The following is a 25,094-nucleotide window of genomic DNA, read 5'->3' as shown; positions in this document are numbered from 1 at the left end:
GTCTCAAAATTTTAGTCTTTTTCACGTCCACCAAAAACTCCTTACAGTAGCTTTAAATTGGAGAAGCCAAAGTTGTTAATTCAAGTATACAAGACAAATGAAAGAGGTGAGAACCGAGGGAATTTTGTCAAAAATAATGATTCAAGGGGCACTGGTGGCCTAGCGGTCTATGTGCCCCACATACAGAGGCTACAGTCCTCGTCGCAGGGGTCGCAGGTTCGATTCCCGGCCGCGACCATTTCCTGCATGTCTTCCCCCGCTCTCTACTCTCCACATTTCCTGTCTATCTTCAGCTGTCCTATCAAATAAAAGTGAAAAAGTACAAAAATGTAACTTAAAAAAAATAAAATAATAATGATTCAAATTGTTGATGCTAAAGTTGATCTCGTCTCCGACTCGAAAGCATTTTTACTTGGTCTTGTCTCGGTCTTGGACTGGTATTTTATTTATATCAAGACTAGGCCAAGACAACATGAATGGCAACTCTGTGTCCCTGTCATTACTGTGATGAGAGAGAGCCCCCCCCCCCCCCAAACATGGGGGGGCTTTTATTTTGTTTTATTTTTTTTCATTTTGTTAACTCTCATAATGATTTTTTATTGATATATATGGTCTTGGTCTTGGTCTTGACTCGGTCTCGATCCCTAAGTGTCTTGGTCTTGGTCTAGGTACACTCTGGTCTCGGACAGGTCTTGGTCTCGGCTAATGTGGTCTTGACTACAACAGTACCATGAGGCCTAAATGTGAGCTGCACTGTCAGCTCCTTCAGCTGAACGCTGTCTCTGCTGCCTTGTTTAAAATTCTGAACCACAACTCCTGCATGTACCCAAACATTCAGATATAAGCAAGTGTCAGTTGGAGAAAACTGAACCTTTATCAGTATTTTGTGAAGTCTGAGCTTGGGAAGAAGGCTCAGGCAGATCATTGATAAGAAGAGTTGAGGCATGAGTTATCTCTGTAACAGAAGAATAATGTAAAGTTTTCATTTCATAGCTTTAGGTTTGAATATCTCAAATAATGTTTTTCTTTTCCACAGCTGGAGATGGAAACTGGTTCCTGATCCTGACAGATGTCTGTTTTAGGTTAGGCGTGCAGAGCGCTTTAAAAGCCTCTTAGTATGGGAACTTTGTGTGTTTTTGGTGGAAACAAGCAGAGAAAAGAGGGGTCAGGGGTTACATGGATCCTCAGATATTCATGGAGGACTCAGTCCCTCTGGGGAACATCTGGAGCCTTCTCAAACATCAGCTAACACATGTAGCTTTTGTTTGTTATGAAGGAACTGTTTTATTTTGTGATTTTGCAAAGCCTCGAGCAAGAAATGAGTTCTGGCAGATTCAGACTTTAACATGAATGACAGGGTAGTGTCACTCTTGGAGTTACATATTTGACCAGTTGAGAGAAGCAACTACAGGGGCACTGGAGAGACATGAGTCGTGGTGAATCAGACAAAGCTTGATGAAATGTAGGTCTCTAATCTCTTGTCTTGTTGGATTTATGAAAAGACCATGTTGATGTCTGTGAGCTTGTCAGTCAAGTAATATGCATAACGTACAAATAGAAATAAAGATGATGAAGTGCATAACTTTTGACTTTTGGAAACACTCAAAGTGTTTGATTACATTAAAACTCAACTAACGTTAGTACATATAGAGCTGTGTTTATTAGTCAGTCAAAGAAAAGGAATAGTTTCAGTCTTTTTTATTTAAAATTTGTGAAATATTTGCATTTTAAGCTTTGTAATTTAAATATGTAGTTATTTTGTTTGTTAGAAATGAAAGTAAACTGTGGGTCTTTGGGTTAAAGAGAGTTGGATGGACAGATTTAATGATTAGAAGATGTCACCTTGGGGTTTGGGAAATAATATCACATATTTTTTCCTCTGTTTTTTTTTTTTTTTTTTCAGCATTTGCTTTTAATTACTTTGTCTTTTAAACAGGGATAATCCTGTTGATACACATTGTTTTGTAATTATCTGTTAAAGATATCTTTTTTCTTTTTAAAAAAAAATATTTTTATTGATTTTTCATGGACATACATTCATATTAATCAGGGATACAATATTGAATATAAACACAAGTATCCATAGTATCGTCAAAATTAGCCTAGAAAGGAACATCAACTAAACCTCCCCCAAAAAAATTAGGTAAATAGAGCAAGTACAATCATTACATAATAATAATAATATTTGATAAATAAGAAATTGAGGAGTGTATTAAAATGTTAGAAAAAATAACAAAAGCACAATAAATACCACACACACACATAGGGGAGGGGGTGCTCCATATGCACACATATGTGAAGTGTTGCCAGTCAAAGAATTTTTACAGTATCCAAATCTACTGGATTTAATCAGTCTAACTGCAGCCCATCAAGATCCTTGACAAAGTTCATGAACCCATCCCAAGTGCTATGGAAGTTCTGGAGGGCACCCCTTTACACTTGTTCCTCGGATTTTAATATTATTGTGAGTTAATCAAGAATATTATCACACGTTTCACTCTTTGCTGAAGCACACCTAGTCCTGATATTAAAGCACAAAACATACTGCCACATCTGTTTTGTATTAACCAATATTTTTAATTCTGGGAAAATAATAATCTGTTTTAAGGTCCCCTGTTCTGCATTGCTTGTGTTGTCTTCCCGTTACCTGCTGTGGTACTTATTTGGTTCCTGCAAAGATCTCCCATGATCCTTTTCTGGGTGTTCTTTTTAGCAAATACTGCTTCATCTAGTTGTATAAATTTTCTTGAAGAAAAGGCTTCTGTCAACACTGAATAAGTCTCACACATAAAAAAAGAATGCACATCTTTGTTTTAAAAATCTCCCAGCCTTGCTGACTGAAGACAGAGAACCCTTTTGCTTTTAGCTGATCATCTCAAATCGTCTGCTCCAGATCACGCCGCTTTGAGTAAATCTGGAATGAAAATCAAGCTCACTTTGCCCTCATTTTTCTGTCTCAATCTGTCAGATGGAGAAGCGCTGGAACAACAGCGACACGCCTTCCCAATCAGATAGAGGAAGTAGCCTCAGTTGATACACGTGTGTTTGTATTCTGTGTTTGATAACCCTCCTCCTTTAAACTCTTCACCTTCCCCTTCCATTGTTCCCATGTGATCTAACTGGTGCAAACTGGGAGGCCTCTTGTGTTTGCATGCGATGTGCTGTTGTAGGTCATGCTATCATCCGAGGGCAGTGGATGTTGTCAGCAATAAGAATTAGTTTCTATTATTAGCAGCACAGCAGATTTTCCTCGTGGCCTCATGGCTCTGCTGCTCATGAATGATCTTGTGTTGAACTGAACAGACTTTGATGTTGAAGTCAGGGAGGTTTGACATTTAAGATCCCCCCCAAAGCTGAGCACAAACTACTTGCTCTTCATGGCCTTAATGCCACCCAGACACATTATTTTTGGATCATAATTTGTCACCCAGTATGGGATGGCTGTACTTTCGTGTTGCAACCAGAAGTGTGAAAACACAACAAACAAATTATAGTCACATATAATGTCTGAGTGGTTTAAAACAATACAGCACTGATGGAATGTGCTTTATGAGGCTCCAGGCAAAGATAGTCTGCATCATATTATTACATCAAAGAGTCCATATGACATGTTATCTAATGATATAACTACCCCAGATGGTATTACCCTGGCATCAAGCACCACTGTAAGGAATCTGGGAATTATATTTGTGTGCAGAGTCCAAGAAAAATTCCCCAGAGGGATATATTGTATAATATCCAATTATATCTTTTCAAACTGAACTTTTTGTATTGTATCTTAACACATTGTCTCATATTGTGCTACGCTTTATCATTTCGTATTGTATCATATCACAGTGTCTCTTTTTGTACCATATCGTATCGTATCAAATCTACGGAGCCCCTAAAGTGACATGTGCAGAAATTTTTTTTTGGAAAGTATCTGGTGCTCACAAGAAAGTATCTCGTGCGCACAAGAAAGTATCTGGTGCGCACGAGAAAGTATCTCGTGCGCACCAGATACTTTCCAAAAAAAAATTCTGCACATGTCACTTTAGGGGCTCCGTACAAATCTTATAGTATCGTGTCGTATTCGTTGTATTGTATCATAACATGACATATTGTATCGTATCATAAGGTATCATAAGATAACATATCGTGTCATGTGGTGTAGTGTCGTATCTAGGGATGCACCGAAAGTTCGGCCACCGAAAATTTTCGGCCGAAAATGGCCCAAAAGTGCATTATCGGTTATCAGCTGAAATACTTTTTTTTTTTTTTAAGTTATATTTTTGGCCTTTTTTGCCTTTTATTATATAGGACAGCTGAAGAGAGACTGGAAATGTGGGGAGTAGAGAGTGGGGGGAGACATGCAGGAAATGGTCGACCGGCCGGGAATCGAACCGAGTGTGTTCAAACTGCTACACAAATTAGCTGCAACTAAACTGAGCATGTGCAGAGTGAATCAGGTGATTCCTAACTTGTTCCTGATTGGAGCAAGTGCAAGTGTTACAACTGTCCCCGGTCTCCCTACTTATAATTGGCATGATAATTTCTTACTGGTTGGTTGGTTGATATACGTGAATCCCACTACAGAGCTACTTCTCAGCTCTGAAACACAGATCTCTGTGGATGCCTTTTGGACAAAAGCCAAAAATACTGAAGGTCTATGAGGGTTAAAATGACCCTGTGCAGGTGGACTATGTGCATTTGGTCACTCCTTTTTTTTGTTTCTGTTAATATCCTCTTAGGGTAAATCCTCTATGTGCATAATCCTCCTGGTTCAAGCTGATGGAGCTGGCACTGTTTTCCCCCTCCCTGTTTCAACCAACCTGCTGTTTCCCTCTCAGTTTCTCCCCTTGACTCAATCTGAATCCCTTTTTTTATGCCTACATAGCCACTAATGGCACTTCTATCTGAGAAACACTTTATGTTGTCATTTCTCTTTTCAGCCCAGATTTGAGTTCATTCGGTCCATAGCCTATAGAGCTGTGCAGATTTAGGTCAGCTCTAAATACAGTAGATTATATATCACATTTTGTCTGTCTCTTTCCTCATATATATATGATGGGGGAACAGGTAGATATGTAACATGAATGTGACAGATGAGCTAAAATGCACTCCTCTGTCTTCACTGGTTGTCTCATAGAACAGCCTCAAACTCATAATGCGAAGAAAAAATGGTACAAGCTGAAAAAAAATCACACTTCCAAGTTCCTTAGTTATTTTGTGAATTTTACTGATTTATCCATGTTTAACTACTGAAAATATTTACATTTAACACTTTGCAAATCATTAGGAATTTGGGGTAATTATCTGGTTGATCATTTGGTTGATTTTCACCCCAGAACCGTTAACTCACTTTGACCAAGAAACTGTCAAAATTATTCAGCTTAGAACATAGACTGTATAAAATATGGACGTACGAACCGGCTGGCAGCCCACTTGCTGCTGTCCAGCCAGTGTGACATAAAGAGGTGGAGTTTGAGCCTCCTAGCCAACAGCTACAGTGTTCCTAGAGGCAGCTTTGCCTCTCATTGGAAGACTTGTAATCTCAATATCTTAGAAATTGCAGGGTTAGAAAAAAAATCACCCCCGTCACAGTGAGAGCCGATCAAGAAATGAGCTATCCAAACTACACTCGTCTCTTGTACCAGGCTGTAAACATGTTTATTTCTGCTGTAAAGATCTCTTTTTTGAATTGGTGTATGTGGTTTCCAGTACTTCCAGAGCCAGCCTCAAGTGGATCCTAGATGAACTGCAGTTTTTAACACTTCCGCATTGGACTCATATTTTTAGACCGGAGGTTGCCGCTTGGCTTAGAAAGGTGATGAACAATACTTAAAGCCTATGCTTGTAGTATTGTATTTGTGATTTGAGTTAAATGCTAACATCAGTTTGAAAACACAGTGATAATCAGTAGGACGTAATAACCTGGCATGTTAGCATGTTTGTATGTTAAGCTTGCTAATTTTTAGTTAACACATGTTTTTTGTGATGCCATCAACTTATCAAAAGGTCATTATGGAAACCAGCGAAAGCTCCCAATTCATTTGAAAATGTCATCTACGGATCTTGAACATTGGTGGCAAAATTCCATCCAACACATTAGGAGATATTTCAGTCTGAACCAAATCAGGGATCAGCTGAACAAAGTAGAATAATGAAGCTTAGACTGCTAAAAACGGACAAAAGCTCTTTTTATGGGAAGCTTTCGACAACACATTTCTGAAATATTTGCACAATAATAACCTGAAGGACCCACTCTGTTTATGAACAGGTAGTTATTTGTGGGGCATGTTTATGGCTTTATTAATAGTCGGCAGCTTAGGCTGGCTTGAAACAAGAGAGAGAATTTATGAATTTTATGATGCAAAATTGGACTTGAGTTGTGACATTGCACTCCATAGCTGGCACCTTACCTCTGGATAATCAAACCATTGATTTCCTGCTACAGTTGCAAAGTTGTGAATATAAAAAATACTAATGTGTAGAGTTTTATCTTGGCACCCACAGTCATGCCTTCTCTTTTTTCAGCTGGTGCAGAGTTTGCAGGTATGACCATTTTGAAAGGGTGATGTCATTTTTTTTAAACAGCTGATGTCTCATTTTTGAAAGGAAAAATGCTCCAAAGTGCAAATATTTCTGGGACAGCATCCAGTGTTTTACAGCGTGGTAAGTTCACTGCATGCTGAGCCAAACAGGCCAAGCTCTGTCTGTCTGATGAGGAAACACAAGCCCACCATAGTTGACTGAGCCGCTGAGTGAAGCCTTTTGCTTTCCATGACACTGGTTTGATTGTAGAGGTTAAGGGAAAAGGTTGGAAAAAGTCTGTTTTTAATGCCCACATTCCCAGCATGTTGGCTCTAGATCTAACATCTGAGAATAGATTTATTGGGATAATCCTTTGAAGACATTTGTAAGAAATCTGTTTCAGTTTGACACGTCTTCAATGACTGACCACTCATAAAACAGATATGTGGAGGACGACCGGTGCTCAGCACGAGCTGTAATTTAAATGGTTGCACGTTTTTTTATTTGAGCAAAGTGTTCTGAATCCTTGGAAGGTTTCTGTGGTTGTCCCCATTTAGTTGATTTCCTTGGCAGTTCAGCTGGAGAACTCGATGAACCCTCGATCACGCCCCTCCTTCTTCGATGAGGAAAAAAATCCCTCCCACTGCTTGGAATCAAGGCCACTGCTCCAGAATCAGAGAAAAGGTGCATTACTGCACCAGCAGATCCTCTTCAGTTTCATTGCTGCATGATTGTGACCGTGTTATTCAGGGAACTACTGCCCTTACCTCTGCTTTCACCAACTGAGCCACAGTGCTCCTCTGTAGCGTGTTTGTTCAGTCTGCTTTTACACTCCATATTTTGAATAAAAGCTCCTATTTCACCTCAATCCTCCATTGTTTTACTGTCTTGTAATGTGTCAGCGCCAATTAAACAAGTCCAAGTCCTCGAGCAGCTGTTGTTCTTGGCGAGTGAAAGGGTTCTGATCTCCCCCGAGCTCAGACATCTTTACGAGCGTGTCTGATTGTCTCCACATTTTCCGGGCCTTCACCTCACCAAAGAATGCCTCAGTGTGAGTACGTCAAATTGTGTGAGGTGGAGGAATGACAACCACGCAGATGACACACACTGGTGCTTTAAATCTTGTAGCACGGTCAGGAATCATGGACAAATAATGACACAACAGGAACCTGAGTACACATGTGAAAGACCCCCAACTCCTGCTACATAAGAGCAGACAGTTAGAGCAAACTGTTTCTGCAATACCAAGCAGCAAAGACAAAAAGACCAACAAAAGAAAAAATGTTGTTTTTGTGGACATTTGTGTTCTTTATTGTTGTTTTAAGTCTCTTGGTAATTTTTGTATCTCTCTGTTGTTGTTTTATGGTCTCTTGGTACTTGTTTTTGAATCTCTTTACTGTTGTTTTGTGTCTTTATGTGGTTGTTTGAGTCTCTTTGTGGTTTGTTTTGTGTCTCTTTGATGTTGTTTTGAGTCCCTTTGTGGTTATCTTGTGTCTCTTGGTACTTGTTTTGCATCTCTTACTGTTGTTTTGTGTCTTTATGTGGTTGTTTGGAGTCTCTTTGATGTTGTTTTGAGGTCCCTTTGTGGTTGTCTTGTGTCTCTTTGAGGTTGTTTGAGTCCCTTTGTGGTTGTCTTGTGTCTCTTTGAGGTTGTTTTGAGTCTCTCTGTGGTTGTTTTGTGTCTCTTTGAGGTTGTTTTGAGTCTCTTTTAGGTCGCTTTGAACCTCTCTGGTGTTGTTTGTGTTTCTTCATAATTGTTTTGAGTCTCTTTGCTGTTGTTTTGAGTCTCTCTGTGGTTGTTTTGTGTCTCTTTGAGGTTGTTTTGAGTCCCTCTGTGGTTGTTTTCAGTTTCTTTGTAGTTAATTTTAAGTTTCTTCATAATTGTTTTGAGTCTCTTTTAGGTCGCTTTGAACCTCTCTGGTGTTGTTTGTGTTTCTTCATAATTGTTTTGAGTCTCTTTGCTGTTGTTTTGAGTCTCTCTGTGGTTGTTCTGAGTCTCTCGTGTTTATTTTTAGTTTCTTTGTGGTTGAATTGAATCTGTTGTTTGTGTATTTTTGAGGTTGTTTTGAGCCTCTGTTATTTGAGTTTCTTTGGATTTGTCTTTTTGATCATTTTGCATCTCTTTGTGAACATTGTATCTCCTTGTAATCATTTTGTCTCTTTGTATTCATCTCTTTGTAGTTGTTTTGAGTGTTTTTATGGGAATTTTGTACCTGTAGTCAATTCACACCTGTGTGTTGCCAATCTTGCATTAATTCTGTTAATATTGGGTTACTTTTTTATTCATTTATGTCGCTTTCAGTCATTTGTGTCATGATAATTGTTCTTAGAGTCTGTGTATTAATTTGCATTTTGTTTTTTTCAAACTTATACTCTTGTGGTGGCATGTACCACTTGAGATTGCTTTATATCCGCTTCTGGTCATTTTGCAACCCCACTCCCTCTATTATTTTATTAACTCTCAACAGGGCGGGATTGTCGAGCACATCACTGAAGCATTAAAGAGATCCTATTGTTCTTCATTTTATTCATTTTTGTCTGTCCTTTGTATGTAAACATTAAGTCATCTCTTTGGGGAGCAACAATAGCATGCAATGGATCACACAATGAAAAGCAGATAATCACCTCTTATCCCTCTGTTTTGTACTTGTCTAAATTACAACATGTGTGCACGATTTAATCTAAATGTTTGACTTGAGAGCGATTCAAAAGCCGATTTAAAATTTGCCCATATGTCCCACTTACATGGCTTATAGTCTCAGGGTTTCAAACAACAACTAAATGACTCACATGTCAATACCAGGTCATTAAATTTTCATTTCATAACACATGTTGCTACAGGCCTGATGTTGCAACTTTAATCCTGCTCCTCCATGTCCCTTCTCTTTATTAATATATCGTTAATGCGACCAAAGAATCTGCTCCAGTTTGTGATACAGTAAACTGATGGCTCTGTGTTGTGTGTGTCCAGCAGGGCGAGACGATGGGCTGCATAAAGAGCAAAGAGGACAAAGGCACTAACATGAAGTATCGGCAGGAAAATTCCACAGGATCGGATCCAAACACCACCACCACCACCACCACACCTCACATCGGTCACTACGGACCTGATCCCACTCAGCTGCAGCAGAATCAACCTCCCTCGTCCTCATCGAGCTCCGGGGCTGCAAACTTCAACCACACCCTCACCCGTTTGGAGGCTCCTCGTCTGCCATTACTCCCTTTGGAGGGGCGTCATCGTCCTTCTCCGGGCCTGTGTCAAACTCTTTCTCTGGTGCTGTCTCAAGTGAGTAGTGTTGTATCTTAGCATAACATTAGAATGCTGATCACTGTCTTCATGGTGAGCGCGGTGTTTTCACATTCAGACTCATAATACATGTAACAGCCAAGTTGCTCTTTTGCTGAACCTAATTATTAATTCATCCCATAAAGCTTTACTTTTCACCCCTCATTACTTTTTAATCATGGAAATGCTTCCCTCCAAAGTATGACTGTACTGCTTTACCCTATCAATCTTTTCAGACATTTTCTTAATATATTTAAATGAAGATAAGGGACTTGTTGCAGGACGGGTAATCCTTCATGGTTTTCACAATTTTAATCCCACAAGCTTTATGGCTTTTGGGATGGCGATGTTCTTGCATTTAGACAAATGACTCAATAACTGTTGGATGGAGTGCCATGAAATTTAATACAGATATTCGTGGTGCCAAGAGGATGAACTGCAATAACCCATGGTGCCCTAAATTTTCATTCTCAGTGACTAATTGTTCAAATGTATAATGTTTTTCTGGCCATTGTTGCTTTTAAAAAATTCAATATTTATGACTTTAATATTACCTTTTTAACCTCATACCACCACACTGCAGTTCGAATTTATGTTTTTGCATAAAATATTTTTTCAGCTCCTGGATAGATACAAATTTGGGCAGAGAAAACCACCAACAATTTGATTACATTCTCTAAGGCAGTGGTTCTCCTGGGGTCCTGGGACCCATGGGGTTCCTTGTACCATAGCGTGGGGGTCCGTGAAACAATTAAAATACATTTCTAATAAATTATAAAATTGTACTGTGTCATTAAAAACAGCATATATACCATTGTTAGGATACCCTTTAGTGGCTCGAAGGGATATGTGAGTCTTGCTACTGTTAATTTTATGAACGCTTTTAAGATCAATTACTTGAAAAGTATAAATGCTGTAATGTTGAGTCAACAAGGAATGAAATCACCCTCTGTTTTGAAGTATACAAGTGGTATTTACTTGATTCAAATTGAAGTGTTATCTGTTTATCACCATGGAACAGGTCTGAAGTATTTAGATTGATATGTTTTACAATACAGATGGTTCCAAGGGTATCTAAGTGTGCAAATGGTAGTAAGCATGTGCTTAATCTATGTTACAATTATGAGGGAGTCCTTGGAAAATGTTCTCACCTGTAAGGGGTCCCTGGACTCCAAAAAATTGAGAACCCCTGCTCTAAGGTTAGGCAGTCGATTGTAGAATTTGTAAATGGCAAAGCAACTTCATCCCAATCCAAGATTTTTATTTTAGGGAGGGGAATTTCTTTTTTTTTCTGTTCTGACGACTGTACCATTTTTCATGAGTTGGGAGTATTCTGGGTCTCTTAAAACAGCAACTTTTTTGGTGAAATTTAAAGAAAAAGTTGTAACCAGTACGTAAACAACATTTTGCCAATGATCATTGGGATGCACCAATATTAGGCTTTAATTATAATTTGTATTGTGGTACAGTACATTTAAAAAATGGGCTGAAACACTGAGCCGATGTCTGTTATTATGCCTACCCACGTGCAGCCGTCACATCTAATGCTCTTTCATTGTTATTCATTCAACTATATTCTCCTTGTTAGACTTAACCACAGGCTTTATTATCAGCTGTAATCACCCTAAATGTGTCCCAAGCAGCCTACGGCTGTCCCAAGAAAACACAGGATTGTTTCAGAGGGATTTATCTTGTAATCCTCCTCCATGTTATGGATAATCTTCTCTCAGGAGGAGGTGAAGGTAGCACCTCCATGGTGTTTGCTTTCTGCTGAAGATAATGAGATTACTGTTGTCAGTGGTTGGTATATTAATATCGGCTGTCAAGCTGTGCGGTAGCTCAGTAGGTAGAATGTTTTCGAGACAGTGAGATGGAAAGATGAGTTGAATCAGTGGAGAGTTTAATGAACTATGTCTTGTTTTGTTCAATTTGGGCTCATGCCAACACCCGAGTGTGCCTGATAGGATCAAAACAATGACAGTTAAGGTGATTTTATAATAACTCGTTCATGAATTTACTTTCCTATGCCTTTTGATTTATTGTCAATATGTCTCTTTAGATTGTCTAGACCCCTGGTTCTCAACTGGTGGGTTGGGACCCAAAAGTGGGTCACCGATGTGTGCCTGTAAAAAGGACATAAATATGGCCCATTGGGCTAGCAGTATAAGGGTAGTTCATCCACATTCCAAAATAGTAGGTGACACCTTAACACAAGCTGTCATCACTAACAACACATTTAAGAAATGTGGGATCACAAATGTCATTAGGAAGGTGATGGTGGATCATAGAGGCTTGACCAGTTAAGAACCACTGGTTTGGACCAAGGGTTGGAAATGCAGAATTACTCACAGTATAAAATGATACTCGATACATGGCACACAATTACAATAACATCAGGATATGATGACTCTGTAATATATTAATATATCTCAATATCTGATTTGATGAAGAGTTCAAAATGCCCCCAAAAGATGAAGTTCAAAATGAATGTCATTGGCCTCGCTGTGGAGAGTAATGAAGTAGTGACAGTCAGTCAAAGGGAAGAGAAGTCTGTAATGGAAGCCATATTGTTTAAGATTAGAATATAGTTATTTGGCACGACCAATTAGCTTAGCATCGCCAGACCCATCAGCCAGCTCATATTCATTTCCGTTAGCAGGTGGTTCTGAAGCCGCTCTCACTCTAAAGGATTTCCAGCCAATATACCAAACCAATCATGGTCCATTATTTAGAAATTGGGCAGTCCTATAAAATGACAGCACAGGAGCACCACTTGTTGGTCTGTCCAATAGCTTCCAGAGCACTTCCATTCACACAGGTGAACTGGTTTGGAGATGCCTGGCTAGCCAGAAATAACTCTACCCACACCTCAAGACAAAGGTGTGGACAATACATGTAGATTTTATTGTCCCACACCTTTGTCTAGACACTGTCGTACTTTATGCAGGGGAATTACTCACATTGTTAAACTATAAGCTGACAAAGTTAATACAGTATGGACTCTAAGACTTTTCCAAAACCACTTTATCTTATCTAATCAGTTAAATTGGGTTTTCCTTACATGCCTCTTTAAAATCAGCTTCTTGGATTGTTGTCTTTTGTTTACAGATTGATTTTCACAAGTTATTTTATCATTGCATGTGGATCTGTTTTTGTGTACAGGTGGCGTTACGTTCTTTGTTGCCTTGTATGACTACGAAGCTCGAACATCCGATGATCTTTCATTCAAAAAAGGAGACCGCTTCCAGATCATCAACAATACGTAAGAATCTGCTTCAGTTTAAGAGGAATTTATTCAGCATCAGCCTCCTTTCATGGTTTAATTCTAAACTGCACCTGCTCCTTGTGTGTCTGGAATCATGAGTGAATATGATTGCATTTTACTCCTAATCCTAGATGTCTGATTTATCTTGTCTTTAATTCATGCTGTGGCAGAAATGTTGCCTGAGGTTACAGCATTGTAGTGTTAAGTAGATTAGTCTCATTCAAACCCCATTGTGACAGTGTGTTTTAGTCATGCCTCATATTTCAAAGACTGTTCTGTTTTTTGTATTAAATCTGGAGGTTTGGACAAATGCAGAAGAAAAGCGTATAAAATGACGCATGAAAACATAGAAATGCCGCAGGAGGGGAAACACGCGGTCGAAGTGAGGACAGTCATTAGCCATCATTAACTTCTTTTAACCATAGTATCAATCATAGCAGGGAAGATTAGTTCTGACTATCAAATAAATTAGTTATCTGTCTAATCATTCTCGTGTCATCGTCTTTCTGCAGAGAGGGAGACTGGTGGGAGGCTCGCTCGATCAACACGGGAAGGAAAGGGTACATCCCGAGCAACTACGTGGCCCCTGCTGACTCCATCCAGGCTGAAGAGTAAGCCTTTGATGCTCCTTATTGTAGCTTCTTAATTCCATCCACAGCCACTGCACCAGGAGACCAATATTGCTAACATGCTGTTGCAAGTAGCACATTTAGAAAATGTTGAGGCAGCTTCATAAAGTGACACTGATGTTCCAGACAGCATCTGGTTCATCTGCTGATGAAGTCTTGAGTCTTGGAGGGTTGTTTTTATGAGTATGTATTTTTCTTGATAGGTGGTACTTTGGTAAAATGGGACGCAAAGATGCTGAGAGGCTGTTGCTGAATCCAGGGAACCATCGAGGAACTTTCCTTGTGCGAGAAAGTGAAACTACAAAAGGTATCAATAAAAGTTCTGATCACTTTGGAGCACTGAAAAGGCTAAGATCAGGGCGTCAAACTAATTTCAGTTCAGGGGCCACATATAGCTCAAGTTGATCTGAATTGGGCCAGACGAGTAAAATTATAAAATAATAACCTATAATTAATGAAAATTCAAAATGTTTCCCTTTGTTTTAGTGCAAAAAAGTACAAGTACATTCTGAAAATGTTCAGATTTAATGAACTATCTTTCTACAAAAACAGCTGTTGTATTTTTCACTATGATGAGTCACATAGTGGGGCTGAATATTTTACTCTTTAAGCCCTGAACCCTGCTGCAAACACACCAAACACACAAGTTTCCCATTCAGCTGACACAGAGTGTAATGTGTACTGCAAAAGAACAGATTAATTATAATAATGAAGAAGGTAAAGTTGATAATTTTGGACCCCTCAGCTCCAGCATGAACAGTTTGCTTGCTGGACAGTGTTGTATGCAGGGGTGTAGTGCTAGTGTTAGTAGTTAGTGGATCATCTTATAGTGCTTTAAAAAGTCTTCATGAATCTCAACCGGATTATGCAAACAGCAAGTCATCTATTTTCTCACTTTAGGAAAAAAAAATCCCGAAAAAAAAAGCACCATTCAGGTCAGCACTATGATCGTATGCGACCCCCAGAGGACAAATCTGAAATAGTAGTTACTTTTATTGAAAAATTGAAGTTAATGTCTTCTCTGTAATTTTTTCACTTTGCAAAGTCGTTCCGCGGGCCAGATTGGAACCTCAGGCAGGCCAGTTTTGGCCCGCGGGCCACATGTTTGACACCCCTGGCTTAGATGGATATGGGACTTGTTATCGACTAAAAAGTCAGAAATGAAAACCAAAACCTAGTGAAAGTAAGAAAGCCAGAGACTACAGTATTTCCAATTTGAAAAAGAAGTTCCCCAAACATTTAGTTATAAAATATTTGATAACTCTTCTCATCATTTCTAAACCCTAAATTTGTGTTTGTAGTATGGTTAAAAGATAAAAAATCAGATGCTGAAAATTCTGAACTGTTAGCTTCAAATATCTTAGTTTAAGTAGAGCTGACTGTTCATTGTAACATAAGAGAGACAGGAATCAAATACATGAGGAAGATAGGAAAATACCTATCCTCTAAATCTTTCTTTACTAGCTAAAATGGTTCAGCTAAGTATAGTAAAGAAACACGCAAAAGAATTGCAGAAGAGAAGACAAAAAGCAAAGTCACAAAGCAAGCGAGACCAGGAAACCAAGAACAGTGACAAATCAAGGATGCTTGACCAGATCCGCAGTATAAAACTGTGGGTGGTGAAGCTAATCAGACAAACAAAGCTGATTAAGACAGGGTTGAAGATCAAACAGCTGAGAAACGAAAACTTGTCACAGCTTTGGATAGTCTACATAATATTTAGACCAATTTACCACAACAAGTGATAGAATGAAGTATTCCTTCATAAACTTGAAAGTTGGTTCTGTGACACTACGTTAAGGAAATAAGACAAGATAAATATTTATTTACATTGTTGAAAATGCATTTTATTTACTCCACATAGTCCAATGATTTACCCATTATATTTCCCTTTAGGTGCTTACTCTCTCTCCATACGAGACTGGGATGATGCCAAAGGAGACAATGTGAAACACTACAAAATCCGCAAGCTGGACAGCGGGGGATACTACATCACCACAAGAGCACAGTTTGAAACATTACAGAAGCTTGTCAAACACTACACAGGTAAATATGACTCTTTCTCTGACTAAACCTTTTTGTTATCCATCACAGTTATTCATCACAACATAAAGAATAAGTCTCTCACACCTACTACTCGCACCTGTGACCCATACAGTCTCTTGATCCACCTGCTATTCACCATATTTACATGTTGGCTATTTTGATCAGGCCTTTGAATGTCTAATATAATGTTACTGCTGTGTATGTTTTCAATTCACTGCCTTGCTTGAACATGAACAGAAAAGACGACGAATAGAGAAAATACAGAGGTATTGGAGGCTAATCTGATTGGACACAGGGCCAAGTTTTTAGCTTTCATAACTCTTCCTAACTAATCTTACTGTTTGTTAGCTAACAATAGGTAGCTAACATCACTACAAATACCTACCATTACTGTAAGCACTGTTAGCTAAGTAAAATGAACATCACTATATCTACCATTACTGTATCAGCACTGTTAGCTAGGTAACATTAATTAGCTAGCTAACATTACCCAGAGAATACACTTCTCTATGAGCTACTTTAAAAACCATCTGCATTTAATCACTTTTTAACTTTTTTTTTTTAGCTATTTTTTTCACTTTGCCCAGTAACTCTTGTGTTAGCTAACATCCCAAACTAGCTACCATAACTTTATGTAACGGTGGCTAAATTACATTGACTAGCTAGCTAGCAGCCATAGTAGTTGGCAGTACTGTTTGCTAACATTACTTCCAACTACTATGGTTGTTAGCATGGTTAGCTAGCTTATTACCGATGGCTAGGAATTAACAGCTTTTCTAGGGTTTCCAACTGTCCCGTATTAGCCGGGACATCCCGTATATTGGGCTAAATTGGTTTGTTTCATAGGGGACCTCAATTGTCCCATATTTTGCATTAAATATTTCTTTTGCCTGTTTTTTGATGTAAAGAGCTAAACTGTGGTTTCTTTGAAGTTTACTCATATGAGGTTACAAAATGATACAGTAAGGATTAAAGGGAATATACACACTTTCTGCATGTCCAGTTGAATCAGAATTGGAATATATGCTGAATTCACACATCATGCTCACACCATGGCACTGTGCACATGTCCCTTATTTAGTAGTGAGAAAGTTGGCAACCCTAGTCTTTCCTATCGTGTAGTGTGACACTGTCAAACTGTTGAGTTAGCTTGGAAGTTCTTGAATGCTGATTCTAAACATTTTCTATCTGGTGTTTAAACTTTAAATATTTTAGATGTATCTACAGGTGTGCACTCTCCATTGTATGCTCAAGAGATTATGAAATTAGATATATTTGATGGATTTCTTACATAGATCTATGATTTGGAACAGCGTTGAAACTCAGTGTGATGTTAAAGGAAAATGGTCTCTGAGTAAATGTGGTGAAAAGGCCCCAGAGTGTTACCAAGGGAGATGAAACATTTAATTTCATCAACAATTGATGGTTCAGTAATGATCCCCGTATTTTGCCTGAGGAGGACTCAGGTTACATTTCTGTCATTCCACTTGCTTTCAGTCTGACTCTGCAGAGAGTTTCGGTGTGTTAAAAGCCACTTCATCTCATTTATATTTCATCACTGTTGGTTTAAGAGTTTGATTCCATCCACATCAAATGAATTGATGCATGAAACAGCTGTGTTCTTCTGGTTCAAAGACTCATGCGGGAGTGTGAGTGTGGCACTGCTGGGTGTAATGTAGTGTTTTGATCCTTTGTATCTTGCTTTATCACAGAGCATGCCGACGGGCTCTGCCACCGATTGACTACGGTTTGTCCCACGGTCAAGCCTCAGACCCAGGGGCTGGCTAAAGATGCCTGGGAGATACCCCGGGAGTCCTTGCGCCTGGAGCTCAAACTGGGCCAGGGCTGCTTCGGAGAGGTCTGGATGGGTAAGACAACGACTGATTTTAAGAAAGCACTTTATTTCTGGCGCCATGCATTTGTTCATTACTCAGTTGTAATTACCCTGATTTGACCATAAACAAAAGATCAGCACAGATTTGGAAGGGAACTTCACATTGTTTGCATAAATTGAGCACACACAAACACTCTAAAGTCTATATTTATTGTGTCTGTTTTGGTCCAAGCTGGGGAATTATCCACTTCCTGCAGTTGCTTCCTCTGTTTGTTGTAAATCTCCAGAGATGGTCAAAATGATTTGTTGCTTTCTGAACTACGACCTCATATCCGCTCATCCTATCTGTGAGGAGTGCATGCATGACAGGACATGTCTTAGCAATTACAAGACCTAATTAATGATATTGTCCTGCTCACACCCCATTAACAGCACTGATTACCCTTGTGGCCGGTGGGCTTATTCTACCCTGTCTTTGTCTGCGCAGGCACTTGGAATGGCACAACAAAGGTGGCCATAAAGACGCTGAAGCCGGGCACTATGTCGCCTGAGGCCTTCCTCCAAGAGGCTCAGATCATGAAGAAACTGAGACATGACAAACTGGTGCCTCTGTATGCTGTTGTGTCAGAGGAGCCGATTTATATCGTCACAGAGTACATGGCCAAAGGTAAACACACATACCTGAAACATATCTTCTTAACTGGCATATTCCATTTGTAATACCACTTACTTCCTGAGAACTCAAGGCCTGGGAGAATAACAAGACTCAGCTGTTTCCTGTTGATCTCATGAGGTCTATTTTTAAAAAAGAGCCAAACGTCACACACAACAGACTTTTAAGGCTGAAAACTGGTCATGATGAGGCCTTGGTTTTTCAGGCACCACACTGATGTCAGAAACACGCATCAGGATTCCCTCAAAGGAATAAATGTCAATTTTATGGATGCTTTAATTAATATGCGGTACAGATTGAAGGTCCTTGAAAATCCCATGTGGTTCCCTGAGGTTTGAAACGGGATGTTTAATTGAAAACTGCAGCAGTTTTGCGGAAAGGTTTCATAGCTTCAGCTGCAATGCGTTTTTTTCCAGCCTGTCTGAGTAATTAGATTTGTATGTGTGTGTAAATTTTAACTCTATGACACATGCCTGTCTGAATGTCTGCTGTTCGTTGAAACAGTGTGTTGAGTATTTTCTGCTGTTTTGTACTCCTAATGCAGAAAAGCACTTCTTCTTAAAGATACTGCATGAGAAGATCTCAATGGATGGCATACCAATTAAATACTGAGCCTGATTTATTATTCAGTTGAATTTCCCTACTAGGTATAGAAAGGATTGAGGGCTTAATTGAAATATTAAACATCAAATACAGTGGGAAATTGGCATGCAGGTGGTATCATTTATGGCTCAGCTCTTACAGTATGTCATCGCTGCTCTGCATTTTATGACTTTTCACTGTCGCTGATTTTATAGGAAGCTTGCTCGACTTCCTCAAAGAGGGTGACGGTAAATTTCTGAAGCTCCCATTGTTGGTGGATATGGCTGCTCAGGTGAGACAAACCACAAAAATCTGCATTTCTCTGTCTCAGTACTTTTTTGGGGGGTTTGCTGTCTGTTTTCCTCAAGTAGTAACCTCTGGTGATGAAAGATGAAGCCAGTGTGGAAGTTCTTCAAGTGTTCACATGAGGCTGGCTGCAAAAGCCAAGGAATGCCTGCTAGGTTCAGTGTTAAGAAAGCCAAACTTTACTCCAAAAAAGACCACGTTTACTGCCTTGCTCAAAAAGTAGTAGTATGTATTCAGACATCATACATAAGTAAAATACAAAAGCAGTTACGGGCTATGTAACTCATGCCTTCATTCTTACACACTGTACAAGTTGTGAATTTTTTGAACTCATCCATGGGCATAATATAAAGGTTAGGCACTAAACATAAATTTGCATAACTAAGGTCACACAACTGAGCTTGCTGACAGGTGGGCATGTTGTAGCCATTTGCCAGGGGGGTTTAAGCCTGAATCATCTCCACCTATTTGCCTGTTCCTAGGTTGACCAAAATTAGGTTGAATCTGCATTTCAAATAGGTCGACCGCCATCGTTGGGTTTCAAACACCAATCCAGAAACCAATGGATGTTGTCACAGATGCTCCATTGGTGTTTTATACAGTCCATGTTATCCCCATTCTTGGAAATGGGATGGTACAGGAATAGCATTTGGGCATTTCTTCAAATTTGGCACAACAGCCAACATGGACTCAGGGATACACTGATTCAATTGTGGTGTTAAAGGTCACTGTGGTTGTCGTGTCTTAAGCCATAGTTCATGAAATCACTCGCTAACTCTGACAAAGTTTCACACAAAAGCGAGACTGAATTGGAAACAATAATCTTTGGTTCTAACTTGAATGCTCTGTGTTAACTGTTAAAAACTCCTGTGGTATGAGGAGAAAGATTTGGACATGGCATTCAACTTAAAAAATTAGTATGTGCTAATTTGAGCAACTTTCAAATTTGAAGTCATGGCTACAACCATTTCTTCCATCAGGATAATTTTCATTGGCTAAAAATGTGAGCACGTACAAGGAATTTGAGTTTGTATTTCTCAATGAACTCTCTACAAGACATGCAGCAGAACAAGAACTGCAAACGTAAAAAGGAAAATGAGATCCATTTTTTTAGGAAGATAAAGTGGGGGAAAGGATGAATTGGTTATAAAAAAATGTGACTGATTGGTGATAGGATACAACTAAAAATAGTCTTTTATTTGTTTTATGAGAGCAGAATTTGTGTCAGTGAGTCATGAAGTTCAGACTTCTATTTTGAGCCTCAGATTTTAAATAAAGAGCATCAGCCTCTGGTAAACATAACTTCCTCTCCCAGATTTGGCACACATTGCTTCTGTTCTTTCATAATTTCTCTGCTCTTTTTTTGTCTGACAGAAGCCTTGAACTTCTGAGATGCTAAAAATTATTTGCGGAAGCCGCCGTCAGTAGATGCTGTCACTTATTTTGTTTTGTTTTTTCTTCTTTTGTTTTTTAGATCGCAGACGGCATGGCTTTCATTGAGAGGATGAACTACATCCACAGGGACCTGCGTGCTGCAAATATCCTCGTTGGCGACAACCTGGTGTGCAAGATCGCTGACTTTGGCCTGGCGAGGTTGATAGAGGACAATGAGTACACAGCGAGGCAAGGTCGGTACACACACACACACACACACTCAAACATACAAATACATGAACACACACACACAGCCTGAGTCACAGGTGAAAGTGGTGTCAGGGCAGAAATAGATGGAGCAGTGACCTCACAGCAAGGATGACTCCCCGTTGCCTCCTATCATGGTGAATTAGGATAATAGTGGAAAGCAGATGCTCCTGTTCACCCTGATTAGTTGCGTGTTTCACACACTGAGAGAGTTCATCTGTCTGTCAGCTCCTTGAAGAGCTGCTTCACCTACATTATTCAAATGATTTTTCATTTAAGCTTCATTTACCCATTTTTTTTTTTTATCACTGCCATAACAAAAGTCCTCTTCCATCACTAAAGCAGTATTCACATATGCACAAAACTCCTGAACATTTCCTGAAGAGGTGTAGATGTGCACCCATAAATTGAAAGACACAATTACTATGAAGATGAGTTTATCTTTCGGGTTTTACTGGAAGAAAATTATGAAAATAATACTTGACAACAGATTTACTTATCAATTGAGATAAAAGATGTCCTTAACAGCATCACTTTGTGATATATTCACCATCAAAGGTTGTTGTGCAGCTAATTTTAGCATGCTAAAACTTGAAATTACGAAATCCATGGCATATATAGGATTGCCAACTTTCTCACTACTAACTAAGGGACAGGTGCACAGTGCCATGGTGGTGTGAGCATGATGTATGAATTCAGTGTATATTCTGATTCTGATTCACCTGGAAATGCGGAAAGTGTTTATATTCCCTTTAATCCTCACTGTATCATTATGTAACCTCATATGAATAAACCTCAAAGAAACCAAAATTTGTGTCTTTACATCAAAAAACAGGCAAAAGAAAAATTAATTGCAAAAGATGAGTATGACTCCCGAAATGTACTTTTTCCATGGATACTTTTTGCTGCACTTGACTGACGCAAGCAGTCTTTTGTCCTTTTGCACAGCCAGAGAGAAGTCCCCACATGACAAGTCACAGTTTACAGATATTTGAGGTTCATTTTTGATCAGCTCTGTGCTGCATCTGTTTCTTGAGTCTGACCATTTAATGGCCATCAGAGAGAAAATCCTCTCCACACTTTTTTGCAGGACTGTATACAACAGATGCGCGTGAGGGGTCCTGTGATTGGATGACAGGCGGTGTGATTGGCACATGATTTGCCACTGCCATTTCATCTGATGTAGGATATGTAGAGTTCAGTCTGCAATTGAGGTCCAGTATGAAACAAACCAATTTAGCCCAATATACGGGATGTCCCAGCTAATACGGGACAGTTGGCAACCCTTGGCATATATAGGAGGCTTTTGTGAATGTTGTTAGTTTAGAATGATTGAAAGTTTAATTCTTAATCTGTCCCCAATGAAAAGGCACATTTTTACTGGAATCAATCTAAAAGTTGATGACCTATTTTGAGTAACTGAAAACCCTTGAGCAAAATGTAATCATTACAGTAACACAGAAACTAGAATCACATCAGAAGTTCAGGATAGGGTTCAATTTGTTCCATTTCCTATCAATCACCATCAAAAATACAACTGTATTCTTTGTATTATAGATATATGAACAAGAAGACAAGAGTAAAAAACCTATCAATAATCAACAGTTAACTCAGACTGTTCCTATAGCAAGACTTTAGCTTAATTTGGCTAGTACGTGAAGCTAGCTTGGTTAGCAGTAAACTGTTTTCAAAAATGTAGAATCACAAAACAGTTACCACAGAACAGATATTATTTCGAAAATGGCATTTAGAGAATTTATGATAGATGTGTGTGAATATTTTTGTTGTTACAGTTCTACAATGATTGATGTAGCAATGCTAGCTTGGCTTCTGTAGAGCTGTGCTAGCTGAATCTTCAACTGAGACCAACTGCTTATGATGAAGCAGGGGAGGAACTAGCTTGTGATTGGGATGCTCACATCTTTCAAAGTGTTACTATTCAGCACTGTTACTTCTTTCAAGTGTACTTGCTGCTTTTATCAGCCCATATGTCAGGAGCTAGCATGAGTGCCATCTTTGCTAGGTCGTAGTGCCTGTAAAAGATGTTTACAGGGAAATGTGTCGGGTTAACATTCACACTATATTATTTTATATTTTTATCAAGTCAAGTTAAATTTTATTTATATAGCACATTTTAAAACAACCGCCGTCGATCAAAGTGCTGTACAAGCTTAAAAACACAATCAATAAAAACAAATAGGTAAAAATTAAAATTAAAATAAAAAAAGCCATAATAAATACAAGCAAGATAAAAAACTTTTACTGTAAAAGTGGAAGGAATAAACATACATATTTATAAAATAGACACAAATATAAATATGTAGCTTGTAGTTCAGCTGAGCAAACATTCCAGTTGTATCAGGTTGTGTCTTCTGAGGGGAAAATTATAATTTCTTACACAGATGTGGAGGCTATGTGTTTTTATTTCTCAGTACTGCTCTGTTCCCTTCATAGGGTAACAAAGGAATTAGGCTTTTTAATATAGCTTGCTCATTAAAAAACAAGATCCTATATTCCTTCTCACCCCTGAAACCTCAAATTTAAGATGCCTTTCCCTGAGTAGTATTTTTAATTCTGTATGATCCTGAACAAGAAGAATTATGTGGTCTTTTTGATGTCATTATGTGTCACTAAGCCCACTGAAATATAGCTGATACGCCCTCTAGTGGCATTACCTCACCTAACCCCTCTGCTCTCTGCGGTACACAGGAGCCAAATTCCCTATTAAATGGACGGCCCCTGAGGCTGCCCTCTATGGACGCTTCACCATCAAGTCAGACGTCTGGTCCTTTGGGATCTTACTCACTGAGCTCGTCACCAAAGGCAGAGTGCCCTACCCAGGTAAGTGACAGTGACAACGGACACACACGCACACACACACAAAATAAGACTGGTCTTAGGGTGGTAACTCACAGCAGGAGTTATCAGCTTTCAGTCTGTCACTAGGCGTCAAGCTGGCGTGCTCATTAATGACAGAGGATGAAGTGAAGCTGTCTAATATTGTCTGTTCTGGTTGTTTATGCCTCTGCAGGGGAAAAGTGATAGTGTCATCCACGTACACACACATACACACACACACACACACACACACACACAACACACACACACACACACTCTCTCTTACACACACTTGAGATTAGAGGAGACCATCTGGTGGAGGGCGATGAGGAGATTGAACACCACTCTTGTTTATAACCATCTGCCAGACTGACACTGCCCTGGGGAGAAGTGCCTGCAGTGCTCTGCAACACCTTCAAACAACAGCTCCACTTTCTATCAGATATCCAGTTTAAAAGTTGAACAAACTCAGCCTGAAAATAATTGTACTGTTTTGAAAAATTATCAGAAAACATCTCTACTTGTCCACTTTATTGTTGACAGATAGATGCCAAAATAATACACTCAAAGGCCCTTAAAGAGATAGAGTTTTTTGTTCGGGTTTTTTCAAACCAATGCAAAATTAGTGCTGATCAAATAAATGAAATATATAACTTACCAAACAACCACAGAAGTTTGCCCCAGTCTGGTCTTTAAAAGTTATTTTTCTGTGTTCCCAAAAGCCTTTCATTCACCAAAACAGCCTTTTGTCATTTCCATAATAATATATTTTCCTTTATATGTTGTCTCTACTAAGCTGCATGTGTATGACTACATGACAGTAGTGGGGCTAAAAACATAGTCCCAAAAGAAAGAGCTGTTTGCATCAAGGTGAAGCAGTGAAAATATCCCTAAATGTAGGGTACACTTAAGTGCTTTCTTTTAAGTGACAAGGGGTGTATGACTTAGGGTTTAGGACTTAGGGTTAGGGACATGCTGACTGTTATCTGCTGCAATTGTGCACGTACTGTTGATAAGATCCTCACACATCCCCACTTCAAAAAACCCAAATCATACCTTTGATATGAAACTGCAGCTAGCTAAACACCCAAAAACAGTTGTAGTATAAAAACGGCTTGCACAAAACCTTACTTTTAAGAATAATAACTTGTGTTTTTACAGTAAGTTGTGGCTGGTCTATTTCTTGGTCAGTTGCAGTGATTTTTTATAGTCATAAAAAGTAAGGACTACTTGTTCCTGTACAAATGAAACAAAAGAAGATGGAAAGTAATTGTTGGTGAGCTTTAGCAGTACCTTCAAAACAATCCAGGGCTAACTAAGTCAAGTGTTGATGCTAAGCTAAACATGTCTTTGCTACAGCTTCAAATGTATGTGTGTTTGTTGTAATATAATTCTACTATGAGGAATTTGATCCTAGCCCTTCTCTGTTCAAGACGATCATGATATGAGGAATAAAGTCTGGGAACTAGCCAATCAAATTT

The 25,094-nt window shown here is 39.0% G+C and overlaps 1 protein-coding gene across 1 annotated transcript in view; it reads left to right on the top strand.

The window, feature by feature from the left end:
• The window catches only part of LOC117829284 (tyrosine-protein kinase yes-like), a 33,222-nt gene that overhangs the window by 6,418 nt on the left and 1,710 nt on the right, over nt 1–25,094 (top strand). The window contains 11 exon segments of the mRNA XM_034706912.1: nt 9,485–9,698; nt 9,701–9,799; nt 12,962–13,061; nt 13,577–13,675; nt 13,897–14,000; nt 15,590–15,739; nt 17,452–17,607; nt 18,061–18,240; nt 19,044–19,120; nt 20,609–20,762; nt 23,485–23,616. Of these exon segments, the coding sequence (XP_034562803.1) occupies nt 9,485–9,698; nt 9,701–9,799; nt 12,962–13,061; nt 13,577–13,675; nt 13,897–14,000; nt 15,590–15,739; nt 17,452–17,607; nt 18,061–18,240; nt 19,044–19,120; nt 20,609–20,762; nt 23,485–23,616 (1,465 nt within the window).

This window comes from Notolabrus celidotus, chromosome 17, assembly GCF_009762535.1.
Source record: "Notolabrus celidotus isolate fNotCel1 chromosome 17, fNotCel1.pri, whole genome shotgun sequence".
NCBI classification, from domain to species: domain Eukaryota; kingdom Metazoa; phylum Chordata; class Actinopteri; order Labriformes; family Labridae; genus Notolabrus; species Notolabrus celidotus.
This window is presented reverse-complemented; position numbering and strand designations above follow the sequence as displayed.